General features: G+C 57.9%; 1 protein-coding gene across 2 annotated transcripts; it reads left to right on the top strand.

Annotated features, from left to right (window-relative positions):
• Nucleotides 1-4,899: 4,899 nt before the first annotated feature.
• Nucleotides 4,900-12,166, top strand: SLC35C2 (solute carrier family 35 member C2). Of its 2 annotated transcripts, none has more exons than XM_065892305.1 (9): nucleotides 4,900-5,019; nucleotides 5,393-5,543; nucleotides 6,413-6,476; nucleotides 7,130-7,202; nucleotides 7,795-7,900; nucleotides 7,977-8,060; nucleotides 10,322-10,497; nucleotides 11,589-11,718; nucleotides 12,033-12,166. In XM_065892305.1, the coding sequence occupies exons 1-9, from the start codon at nucleotides 4,900-4,902 to the stop codon at nucleotides 12,164-12,166; spliced, it is 1,038 nt and encodes a 345-aa protein (XP_065748377.1). The 2 variants fall into 2 exon arrangements, with proteins under 2 accessions (XP_065748377.1, XP_065748376.1); XM_065892304.1 differs by having other exon boundaries at nucleotides 7,732-7,900.
• The last annotated feature ends 568 nt before the right edge of the window (nucleotides 12,167-12,734 follow it).

Below are 12,734 nucleotides of genomic sequence, written 5' to 3'. Positions count from 1 at the left end.
GGCCTTCTGTTCAGAGAGGCCAGGGAGCCCAGCTGAGTCACTTGCAAGGACTCCTGTTTGCAGCCAGCCTTAGAGCCACAGTCCAGGAGGGACAAAAAGTCCCAAACTGGGCTTCACTCTGCAACCCTAGCCTGCCCTGGCCTAAATGGTTCTCTCTCTCTCTCGAACTGCTCTGACCCTTTTAATCCATCCTGAAAGATGAGTAAGACCTCAACTCCCTAGCTGGCATTTTGGGGACTACTGCAACTTGCCCCTTGGCTACTTTTCCAACCATGGTTTTTGTTAACTCTCCTTATGAACAAGTGGACTCCAAGCCAGGCTCCAGCCTTCTCCTCGCCCCCTTATTTCCTCTTGTCTGGGATGCTCTCCCCTTACTCAACTTAATGAAATTGAGATCATTCTTATAAAGTTTTCAGGCCCACGTAAGATGTTTCACAAATGTTTATTATTTATTCCCTCCCACGGATCTTGTAAGTCCTAAAACTTAATGCCTCTGACATCACTCCCCCCAGCTGGCTTGAGCTCCCAGAAGAAAAAGGCCAGGAGAAATCCAGCTCGGTGTTTCCATCGTTGCCCAGCCCTGTGTTGGAATACGGTAAATACTTAATTTGTAAGTAGGTGATTGTTTTCTGGCTGCCCGCGATGCGCAGGGCTCCGCAGCAGGCACCGAGGCTCCAGACCGAGACCCTGGTTGAGCGCAGGAGACACAACACCGAACGAGGGGAGTCTCGGCGTCGGGCCCCAGGGGTCTCCTGACCAGCGGAAGCGCACAGCGTTGGGCCCCGCAGACGGCACAGGAGGACCGGCCCCTGACCGCCTCCCCGCCCCCGACACCGCCCCTTCTCGGCCCTCAGCGGCTTCCGGCAGAACTGCCCCCCCGTGGCGACGCTCGGCCTCGCACTTCCGGCAGGAGGATCCGGGCCTGGAGCTTCCGAGGCCGAGGTGAGTGGCCGCGCGGCGGCCCTTCTGCGCCCTCCCGGGGTAGGGGGGTGGACCCGGGCGGGGCTGGGAGTGGGATCCCGGCTTGGCAACGCGCGCCGCGGCTCGGGGACCCCCGGGGAGCTCGTTATCCCGGGCCTCAGTGTCCCGGTCGTAGAGGGGTCCGGGCCTCCGCGCGCGCGCGCGCTCTCCCCGGCGTTTCCCGAGTGCCCGCGACGTGATCCAGGCGGGCATCACGGGGCCCCGGCCCTGCCCTTGGAGAGGCCGCGTCCCGCGGTGGGGTGGGAGTCGGGGATGGGCAGTGAACACGTGGACAAACAAGGAAATGTCAGGTAGTGGGAGGTGCCAGGAGGATTAGGAGGTCTCCCCCTCGCCCAGGATGTTCAGCCAAGCACAGGTCTGTGGAGGAGTGTACCCGGCAGAAGGAACAGCAAATGCAGAGAAAGACACAGGCTTGATTTGTTGGACAAACGAGGGGCCAGTGTGGTGGGTGGGCGGGAGGGAAGATGAGGTTGCAGATATGGGCAGAGGCCAGAGGGTGGAAGGCCTTCCTCTTGGGCCTGCTGAGGAGTCAGGGTTAGCCCCAGAGGGCCTGGTCTGCTTTCTGTGCTCAGACCACCTCTGGGGCTGATTGGTGGACTCCAGGCTGTAGCAGGGGAGAGGAAGCAGGGACGCCAGTTAGGAGCCTCCTTGACTTTGAGAAGGTGCTCCGCGTGGGCTGGGGTGGGCATGGGGACTTTCTGCAGGTGGGGGACCTGGACTGGCTCGTTGAAGGAAGGGTAGGATTTGAACGGTGGAGGGAAGGCATGGCAGTGTTGGAGCAGGAACCCCACTGGAAGCCAGAAGGTGCAAGAAGTCGATTCACAGGAGGGTGCAGACTGCCCTGGCATGGGAGCCCTGGGGGAACCACAGGGAGGGAGTGCCAGGAGAAAGCTCCCTTAGTGCCAACACGCCCCGTGGTTTCCTGTGGGACATCAGCAGTCGATCTCAACAGGGAGCAGTTTTGCCCCCAGGTAACAGTTGGCGACACCTGGAGACATTTTTGGTTGTCACAGCTTGGGATGAGGGGGAAGGGATGCTACAGGCACCTAGTGCGCAGAGACCAGGGATCCAGTGCACAGGACAGGCCTTCTCCCAACAAAGAATTATCTGGCCCCAAATATCAATAATGCCAAAGTTGGGAAACATTGATATAGAGGAAAGAGCATAGGCCTGAAGTTCTGTTAGATGTAGGTTTGGTGCCCCCATGCTGCACTCTCTGGCTGGGGGAGAGGAGTCTGTGAGGGCTGCAGGCAGAAGCAGAGAGGACCGTATAGGAGGCCAGTCAGTGCATTGTGTAGGGCGGGGAGCATGGTGACTCGGATGTAGTGGTGGAGGTCAGGAGATGGGACCTTACTGGGGATAGTTTTTCAAGATAGAGGAGACAGTATTTGCTGATTGAATGTGGACCGAGGGAAAGAGAGGAGTCAAGGGTGAGAACAAGATTTCTGGCCTGAGTTACCAGGTGATGGTGGCCCTGGCTGAGGTGGGAAGAGGAGGTTTGGACGGAGGGTGGATGACTCCTGGAAAACAGGAGGCAGCCCTGGACAGGCTCTGTGTGAGACACCTGATGTTAGATATTCAACCGAAAAGGACAAGGAGGCAGTTGGATATTCTTGTGGAGTTGAGGAGGTCGGAGAGAGGGATCCACACTGGGGAGATGTAAGCTCACATTTCAAGGAATGGGACCACATGAGATCACCTAGCACAGCGGTTCTCAACCCACTGGATACAACACCTTCTTTGGAACGACAGATATTTTGGTAACAACCCCCCTTATTATCCGCAAAGGAAATTTATGGTTAATGAAAATGGCCTACACATAATTTTTTTTTAAAAAATTGACGATCCCCTAACCATAATATAAAAGGGAAATAAAAGGAAAATAATTGATGATAAAATGTTTCAATATGTGAGTTCCTGGGCCCTGCGGTACTAGAAACTACGAAGAAGCAGTGGGTGCTTTCACCTCTGGTAGAACCTCTGGGGGTGTGAAAGCCACAGTGCAGGTGGCTGCAGCCATGTCGCGTTGGCAGCTTGAAAACCATGCCTGCTGTGTCTGTAGATGAGGTCGTTTTTCCAAACTGGGAACTCGTGGTACCGTTTTATCAAAAACAGTTCAGTCTCCCCTCAGTGTACATGGTATAGGTATTATTGGACATTTTAGTGCCTAGGAGACCCATGGAAAACTTACTTTGTGTTACATGTGAAACAGAGTTGAGTTGTAAGTTCAGGGAATTATAAATAGATCTTTCACCTCTGTGGATGTTGAAGTCATGCAGGGTGCCGAACAGTTCTTAGTTATGTGGACTGTCCTCCCATATTCCCGACTCACTAAAAGCTAGGAGAGTCTCCCCAAAACAGCACAGGTTTCCAGAGTTTCCTGAAGAGAGCCACAGCCTAGGGTGTCCTCTGGGCAAAACCTTGTGCCAGCTCCCAGTTTGCCTCGGGGGAGGAGACACGGTAAGCCAGGTTCCAGAGTATAGAACTGAATGTGATTTCTCCTTTTAGAAAGGACCAGGGGTGGGGGAGGTAAGGTATGTCTGATCGGATGGTTCTAAGAAGGCTTCCAGAAGGAGGTGGCATTTCAGCAGGGGGGGAGTGTCTCAGAGGAGGAGGTGAGGCAGCAGGTGGGTCACACTGGTCCCGGGTACGCCTGGTCTCCCTGAGCCTGCGTGCTCTGGACACTCATTAGGCTTGGCTGGATTGATAGGGGGGCAGGAAGTGGTTCCCTCTGGCAAGACCCTCAGGCAGGCACTGCCTCCATGGGAGTGGTTGTTAGAGGCTAGGGCATGGGAGGTGTGGCTTTTCCAGTTTGGTTTTTGTTTTGTTTTGGTTTTTTTTTTTTTGTCATGAATTTATTTTTCTGGTAAAGGATGTAAGCTATGGCATATAGACTTAGCTCAAATTCTGACTGACTGGTAGTCCACGCCCTAGTACTGACCAGTTCGTTTTCAACGCCTTAAAGCCCAGATCCATCTTCTGAAAATCACGTGCCCTTTCTTGCATCGAGCCACCAAACCATACAGGGAACGCACAGTGTGCCAGGTGGGTGTAAGCTGACATGGGCACTGTGGCTCCGGTGTGCTCGGAGCGCACAGCCCCTTGGGGGACACAGCCTCACACAAGCACGACGAAGGAAAAGTAGGGGAGCCGTGGGAGCAGCCTGTATCTCAGGGGGCCCATGTGGGGGGGCGGTGCTCCCTGAGGAAATGCCGTTCGAGCTGAAGATAAGTAGGATCTGCTGAGGAAGGAATGAAGGGTGGGCAGAGCGTTCAGCTCCCTGGGGCAGCAGGAAAGAGCCCGATGTGTTTGGGAAAAGGAAAGCCCTGTGGCAGGACAAGGACACCAAGAGTCTGGCAGGGCGGAGCAGGCCTTCTTAGCCAGGGAAGGGTTTTGGTCTTTATCATAGGAGCCTGGGAGCTACTGAAGGGATGCAGTCTTCTCTGACATGATCAGATTTACATTTTTAAAAGGTCACTTTGGTGGAAATTCATGGAGAACAGCTTGAAGTGACAGGAGAGTGGACGTGACAGGGAGCTGTGCGTCCTGCAGTCCTGTCCGCTTCGCTCCACTCCCCGCGGGCCAGGGCTGGGGAGGACACGTGGGGTAGCCCTCCCCCTGCCAGAGCCACCGGAACGGCCTTTTCCTCTTTCTAGCCTCAGCCCTGGGGTCCGGCGAGTCGTGTACGCAGTCGATCATGGAGAGCGTCGGCTCGGGCCACCAGCCCCTTAGGTGAGGACAGAGTCTAGGGCTCAGGGGACGCTTCCCGATCATGGAGGCAGCGAGAGCGCCAGCCAGGAGACGCGCTTGTTGAAAGTCGCGGGTCCAGCTCGACTGGCCCTTCCTGCGGGCCCTGCGGGCATCTTCAGAAGAGGTCCACCCCCACTGACCAGAGCCAGGGAGCTGCAGCTTCCACGGATGGGGAGGTGGGCCCTCGACGTGGCCTTTGTGTGGAGGGCGGTGTTGACTCTGGGGCTGGTCCTTCTCTACTACTGCTTCTCCATCGGCATCACCTTCTACAACAAGTGGCTGACCAAGGTAACGCGGGGGCCTCGCCAGCCCGGCCGGGTAGGAGATGGCTGTGGCCAGGACTACAGCGCCCCCCAGTATTTAACAGCAGGGAGGCATGGGCTTCAACTAGTCACACTGGAAGCCACTCACACCAGTGACGCGACAGGGCCATGCCAGGGATTCCCCTTAAATTTTGGGATGGAGGGGAAATCAGGAGAGGGGGAGACACGCAGGATGAGCTGGGGAGCCGTGGGGTTCCTAAGGCCCCTTGTACACTGGGGCGCCCTCAGCGCCCCGCCGCCAGGTAGAGGCGAGGAGGGAGGCGGGAGGCGGGAGCCAGGGGCTAGCAGCAGGCAGTAACAGCACTGCTGTCTGTGCTCTGTGCTTGGGCTCCATACAGAGTTTCCACTTCCCCCTCTTCATGACCATGCTGCACCTGGCTGTGATCTTCCTGTTCTCTGCCCTGTCCAGGGCCCTGGTTCAGTGCTCCAGCCACAGGGCCCGTGTGGTGCTGAGCTGGACCGACTACCTCAGAAGAGTGGCTCCCACAGGTACGTGCCTGCGGGCTGGTCCGGGGAGGGCCCTGGAGGCAGGAGGGAGCTCGGGAAGCCAGAGGCCTGGACCAGAAGGAAGGAAGCCTCTGTGGCTTGAAGCTTAGGCTCTCCCGGCCGCGCTGCAGGGGGGGGGATGCGGGGGCCGTGCAGCAGTGGCCGGTCGTCCCCACACCCTTGAACACACACACCGAGCAGGTACCAAGGCCTGGAGACAGTAGTGAGCAGGGCACAGGGTGCCTGCCCTCGGGCGGCAGAGGGGGCGCCTGGGGGCCACGGGGCACAGGGGAGGATTTCCGGAGCAGGGGCTGAGTGGGCTGAGACCCGGAGGGGAAGTTGACGGGAGGCACTCGTGTGCCTGGGTGAGGTTGCTGCATGGGTAGGTCTGAGAGGGAACTGAAAGTGTCTCGAGAGGCTGAGGACTCAGCGTTGGTAAGAGGAAGGGGGAGAGAGGCGAACCGAGAAGGTGGCCGGGCCAGATCCTGGAGGGCCAGGTCCTCCGAGAGGAGTGTGTGTTTCATCCTGAGAGAGGCGGGAGCCACTCTGCAGAGTTTCCAGTCGGGGAGCATCAGGGTCCGATTAACACCCCTCCCTCCTCAGGGTGGTGTTCCAAGTATTCAACAAGTGGGAGCCGCAGTGGCTGCAGCCAGTCAGGTGGAGGATTGCCGCCCCCTCCCCTTTTGGGGGGGCCAGGAGTTAACCCTTCAGTTGCTGGGTAGAAAGGAAGGCGGGCAGGACCCCAGAGAAAGGCAGGCCTACAGGCCAAGGCAGGGGGCATTCGGGCGCCTCACGGAGAAGTGTGCTCACTGCGGGCACACCCGTACGGGCCTGCCCTGGCTGCGTGTCCGGTGGGGCCCGTGTCTCTGCAGCACTGGCAACGGCGCTTGACGTGGGCTTGTCCAACTGGAGCTTCCTCTACATCACCGTCTCACTGTGAGTACCGGCCACACCCACCACCGCCCTGGGGGCTCTCTGTCCAGCACCGTGTCTGTGTGCCCGGCCGACGGGCCAGCCATCACACTGCCCTCTGGGACCCAACCCCCTTGCTCTCTCCGCGCCTCCCTGGCACCCAGCAGCTCGCCTGGAAGTCGCCAGCCTCTGCAGTGAGCCAGGCATGGAGGGGGTGTCGTGCCTCCCTGCCAGGTGGCCTGGGGAATCCGGGGGCTCAGACGGAATGGTGACAGGGCAGCGGAGAAAGGGGCACAGAGGGGCAGGCAGAACAGTTATTTTCTTATCTCAGATTTTGCGCTTCAGCGAGCACAGCCTCTGCCTTCTCTCTTTCTCCCCTTCTCTCCTTCCCGCCTCATCCTGGTCTGCACTGAGGGGTCGGTAAATAACAGGACTCAGGAAGCTCAGTTTCTCCCTGGTGATAATCAGAGGCCTCTTAGGCATAGATTTCTTCTGATTAAAGGTCAGGTATCAGCCCAGATGACTCAGGCCGCCTTACTTTGGTCTTTGTATCCAGATTGCCCTGCTGCCCTCAGGGAAGTCAGGGGTCTCCTCCCTACCCTTTGCAGCCCACTGATTGTGCTGTGGGTCCATGCCCCCAGCTGCAGCGGTGTGTCACGGGTGACTTCCCCTCGCAGGTACACGATGACCAAATCCTCGGCTGTCCTCTTCATCCTGATCTTCTCTCTGATCTTCAAGCTGGAGGAGCTGGTGAGGCCCCAGCTTTCTTGTGTTCCTCCTACCCCCACAGATGCTAAGAACAACAAGGGGGACCTGAGCAGTGGCTTGTCACTGCGTGTGACCGAGGAGATAAGCCCAGCCCAGGTGGCGCTAACTCGCTGAGGAAGGACCTAGACACAGGGCGCTACTGAGAATATTTAGAAACCGGTATGGCAGGAGCAGTGACCAAAGGAGACAGGGTTCAAGGGGCAGCGGGTCCTGCGGGCTTCCCGCTGTACAGCAAGAGCCCTTTGCTTCCTGGGTCCGGGGGGGGGCCACTGGGGCCACATGGGGACCTAGGACAGCTGTAGGGAAGCACTGCCGTATTTCAGGATCTCGGTACGTGCTAGCTGGATGTCAGCCCTGCTACACCGACGGGCAGGGGCTGGCCCGGACCCCAGGGTGGGGCAGGTAGAAGGGTGTCTCGCCCCGGGGGCAGCCAAGGTGGCTGCTGGCCCCCAAACTCTGGGTGTGAACTTGAGACCCCCACGGTGGTTGCAACTGCTCCCCATCCTTTCAGCGTGCGGCGCTGGTCTTGGTGGTTCTTCTCATCGCCGGGGGCCTCTTCATGTTCACCTACAAGTCCACACAGTTCAACGCTGAGGGCTTTGCCTTGGTGCTGGGTGCCTCGTTCATCGGGGGTATTCGCTGGACGCTCACGCAGATGCTCCTGCAGAAGGCGGAACTTGGTGAGTGAGGGGCCGAGGCACCAGGCGGGGTGAGGGCGGGCCAGGCCTGATGGCTCGCCCGTGTCCCTTTCTGCAGGGCTCCAGAACCCCATCGACACCATGTTCCACCTGCAGCCACTCATGTTTCTGGGGCTCTTCCCTCTCTTTGCCGTATTTGAAGGTACGTGGGGTCGTCCACCTCGGGGGCACCCCGCTCCAAGCCTGTCACTGTGGTAGCTGCAGAGGTTACGGAGATCAGAGATGGTGGTCCCTTCCCTGGCAGTGCCTGGTTTAGGGGCTGGACAGACACTTAAACGAAATGGCTGGAACCCAGCACGTAAATGCTACGTAGAAAGCGCATGTAGAATAAATACACCAGGCGGTGATGACGGTGAATGCAGACAGCCCTAAAGGTATGCCAGGGCTGTTCTGATCAATTTAAGCGTATTAACTCCTTTAATACTCCCCCAAAGCCTGTGTGCCAGTGCTGTTCCTGCCCCATCGTGCAGATGAAAGAAACTGAGGCAGAGAGAGGTAGAGATAGCCTTGCCCAAGGTCCCATGGCTCATAAACACACCTGAATTGGGATCCAGCAGCTGGCTCCGGCGTCCTTCCTCTTAACCATGATGCGTTCTTTTAGAAGGAGCACAGGGTCATGAATTGCTCCAGGATGGTGGGGTGGAAAGGCAGGTCAAGGCTTCCCAGACAGTGCATTTTGGAGAATGAATGGGATTTTGACAGCCTGATGGGGGCGGGCGTCCCGGGAAGGGGGAACAGTAGGTTCAGACGTGGGGAGACGTGTCGGGGATTGGCCTTGGCCGAGTGCACAGTTCTGGGGCAAGGGAGAGGGGGAGGGGAGAGGGCGGCACACAGGAGCCCAGGCAGGTGAGCAGTGTCTCCCCGAGCAGAGGCAGGATGATGGGTCGAGGCTGGGGGGCTGGGGGAAGGGGAGGCAGGGGCCCACCGCCTTCCTTTCCCCAGTGTTTTGGAATGAGTCTTCGTCCCCTATCTGTTTATCCTTCCTCTCTGAGTGCCTTCTGTCCTCGGGGTTATTACAGAGAATTCTGTCCCACGTCCATTTAAGTTCCAAGCAGTGAAGTGTCTCAGACCTCTCGGAGAAAATTATTCTGCAGCTCCGTTGTCCAGGAAACTTCTGTTCTGCAGCCTCCTTTTGTCTTCCCTTTTAAAATCTCTCTCCATTCCTTCCTTATGCCCCCTTCACCAAACACCACACTCTCCCTCCCTTCCTGGGTGTTCACGCCATTCCCCGTCTCTGCAAACCCCCACCCGAGAGCCCCTGCTGGTCATCATTTAGCAGAGCTGCAGGGATTTAGCTCCTTTAATCTTTTCTGGTAAATTAATCCCCCAAGCACCTTCATTACTTATGTTGCTCTTCCCCGAATTCCCTTCAATTTGCCAGCGCCTTTGCCGTACTGCCGAGCCCAGCACCAGACAAGATGTCCTAGCTCGGGAAGCTGTTTCCCCGGGGGGGCTGTCACTCTGCATTTCTTTGGTGCTTCCCCCCCAAAATCTCACAGGACTCGGCCAGTCTCCTGCTCCCACAGGTGTCCATTTGCTGAGTCGGGGGTTCAGCTTCACGCCGGCTTCTATACCAGGGGCCTTTCCTGCAGGGAAAGGAACCATTCTCTCAGATGGGCAGTGTCGGAGGGCCAAGGGTCCTCTGAAAGCCTAAGCGCAACTTGGTGCGTGGAGGCCTGTGTGGGTGTCTCTGGAACAAGGGACCGTGGCTTTGTCAGGTCTTTGTACGCATGTGTGTTTACTTTTTGAGAACTGTTCATCAAATTATATTCTCTGGTCTAGTCCCAACCCTTTCATTTAATCAGTGGGGGAACTGTGGTCCAGAAAGGGGGCATATCTTGGCTAAACCCCACAGCTTTGTAACTAAATGGAGAAGGTTTGTACAGATAGAGTTTCATCCCTGTTTAGAGGTGACCCACCTGAAATTAAGGTACTCCTCCAGTGGCCCAGGACATTGACAGTCCTCATGTGATGGGCTGTCCCGTCTCTCTTTGGCCCACTGGGTATCACAGCTGCCAAGGCCACATGAAGTCACCCTCCCCCACCCCTCCTCCCCCAAATACGGGTAGGTACATGACGTATGAAGGAGCAAGGCGCTTCTGCCCGATTTCTTCTGCAGTGCCAGCCCCCTCTACTCTAGCCCAGAGGCTCAGAAGCCTCCCCATCACTCCCTATAAGGATCTCTGGCTTGTATTGCCCCGGGGCTTCCCCAAGTCTCAGGCCACCTCCGTGGGATTCTCTGGCACCTTCCGTCCTTGTGCTCAGGGCCTCAGACAGGCAGCAGGTGCAGTGAGTGTGCACTGCAGCAGAAGCAAAGCTCACCCGGCTGCCGGGTAGGGTGAGGCCGCCCAGGCAGGCACACCCAGGACATGGCCTCCCGCTCTCTCCTCCCATTGCTTCCAGGTCTCCATTTGTCCACATCTGAGAAAATCTTCCGTTTCCAGGACACAGGGCTGCTCCTGCGGGTACTTGGGAGCCTCTTCCTTGGCGGGATTCTCGCCTTTGGTTTGGGCTTCTCTGAGTTCCTCCTGGTCTCCAGAACCTCCAGCCTCACTCTCTCCATTGCTGGCATTTTTAAGGTACAGTCTTGGAGGTGACTCCAGCCCTGTCTCAGAGGGGAGACCCCTGAGGGTGTCCCAGCTCCTACATCCCAGAGCCCTGCAGAGAAGAGACGGAAGTGCCTAGTTAGGGTGCTGCGCGCTCTGCCGTCACCATGGCCCTGTGAGGTGGGGATGCACCTCCCTGCTTCACAGATGGGGAAACAGACATGAAGAGCTGCTCGTACCCAAGGATATACAGCTAGGAGGTAGCCGAGTGGGATTCAAAGCCAGGTCTGACTCCACCAGTCCTGGGATGCATTTACGGTTTACCAGGAATGCCAGCTCTGGTCATTTGGCAGTGACCTGGAGCCAGGATTGAGAAGCCCCCAGTCAGACTCATTAGCGTAGAGTTCTGTGATTGATTGGTAATGTCTGCCATGGGCACAGTAAGGGACGGTTTTATCACGCGTGCCTTGCATTCGCTAATCCTGCCTTTACTGCTGTCCAGCAGCACCCCTACCCTCTCCTCTCATCACTTCTCCCCTTCCTTCCCCCAGCCTCTCTCACTCCTTCCTGCTCAGGGCCATGGACCAGGCAGACACTGATACTGGAGCAGTGTTGCCTAAAACCAGAAGTATAGCGTTCCCCGAGGGTCTTGCCAACCAAATGATAAGGCATAAGCTGTGCTTCTCAGAATGCATCATCTGACAGGTCCCATTTGCAGTCAGTGTGTACGAAAAACCCGTGAGCAGTGTGCGTCCTGTAGAGCCCAGTGTGACTTCATTCCCCCGCGGCAGCAGAGGCTCTCCATCCGCAGGCGCCTTCTGGAAGGGCAGCTTCCTCCACTCCTGTGGGCATGGCTGTGGGCTTGCTACCCTGTGCTCCCAGCCTGCATTTGTTTGCTAGTCCTGACAGCCCTGTGAAAAGCACCTCTTCCTGCTGCCTCTCAGTAACACAAAGGGGGAAAAGGCGTCAGGCTGGTTTACTGAGCTTGGGGAGGCTTCCGCCTTTACCTTGCAGGCCAGCCTGCCCAGGCCCCGGGAGTTTTGGCAGGTCTGGCTCTACCCTGTGGGTGTGCCCGGGGCCCCTGCCCTCCGCCTCCTCCTCCTGAGCACGTCCCCTTCCTGCAGGAAGTCTGCACTTTGCTGTTGGCAGCTCATCTGCTGGGCGATCAGATCAGTCTCTTGAACTGGCTGGGCTTCGCCCTCTGCCTCTCGGGAATATCCCTGCACATCGCCCTCAAAGCCCTGCATTCCAGAGGTAACCAGAGCCCGTCTCCTGATGACGTTTTCCCTGTGACTCTTAGCCCCACAGGCTTCCCTCCGCCAGCCCTGCCAGGAAGAGGCAGGTGGCTCTTGACTCCCCAAAGCAGTTGCAGTCTGGTCTGCACAGTTCAGCTGCCTCTGCACCGGCTGTCCCTCTCATTGAGGAAGTTTGCCTGGTGATTCTCCACCGCCACTCCTCCGAGAAGTCACAGGGACCGTCTCCGGGGGGGTGGATGGGGGCCTGGGGGCCTCAGCACATGCTCACGTCAGGCCACACCGGGTCTGTAACTGGGCTGCCTCTGTCCGCAGGTGACAGCGGCCCTAAGCCCATGAAGGGGCTGGGCTCCAGCCCCGACCTGGAGCTGCTGCTCCGGACCAGCCAGCCGGAGGAAGAGGACAACGAGGAGGAGGAGGGGCGCTTTGTGGCCCAGGGGCAGCAGTGACCAGCCAGGGCACAGCTTGGAAGCAGGCTGCTCCCCAGCCTTCACACCTGTCGGCAGCTCAGGGACCCAGGTGGCCCCTCCCAGCCGCTGGGGAGCAGCAGGCCGGGGTCTCCCAGGCTGGCCTCAAGAGCACGTGACCACGTGGTGGGCCCGGGCAGGGAGTGGGTCAAACAGGGGTGAGCACCAGGCCAGCTCAGACCTGGCTGGAGCGGGGCCCAAGTGGTGCTGGCGTCACAGCCGCTTGCCAGGCTCTGAGAGCCAAGGTGGTGATTTCAGAGGTATAACGGGTTTGGACTGTGGGCCAGTTAGGAACGGGAGATGGAGAAGATGGGGCCTCATCGCCTGGAGAGCATCTTTTCTCAGAGAGCAGATCTATTTATAGTTTGGAAATAAAGGGTTTATGGTCTGCCGGCCACCTTGTGTTGCCTGGAGGTATGGGGGCAGGCAGGGAGGTGTGGGCCTGACCTCTCCCCTCCTTTCCCTGCCTGGGACCTTCCTGGGGGGACTGGTCATACTCCAGCCTCCCATGTCTCTCATGCTCCTGTTTGAGCCCCAGTGCCCTCTCTTA

Source organism: Phocoena phocoena, chromosome 15, assembly GCF_963924675.1.
Source record: "Phocoena phocoena chromosome 15, mPhoPho1.1, whole genome shotgun sequence".
In the NCBI taxonomy this organism is placed as follows: domain Eukaryota; kingdom Metazoa; phylum Chordata; class Mammalia; order Artiodactyla; family Phocoenidae; genus Phocoena; species Phocoena phocoena.
Note: the sequence above shows the minus strand (reverse complement) of the source record. Positions and strands in the feature narration are given on the sequence as shown.

Coding starts and splice junctions, on each gene's coding strand:
- SLC35C2 (XM_065892304.1), top strand. CDS start 4,900: ATGGGGAGGTGGGCCCTCGACGTGGCCTTTGTGTGGAGGGCGGTGTTG. Junction 5,020..5,392: donor ACAACAAGTGGCTGACCAAG/GTAACGCGGGGG, acceptor GGCTCCATACAG/AGTTTCCACTTCCCCCTCTT. Junction 8,061..10,321: donor TCTCTTTGCCGTATTTGAAG/GTACGTGGGGTC, acceptor CATTGCTTCCAG/GTCTCCATTTGTCCACATCT.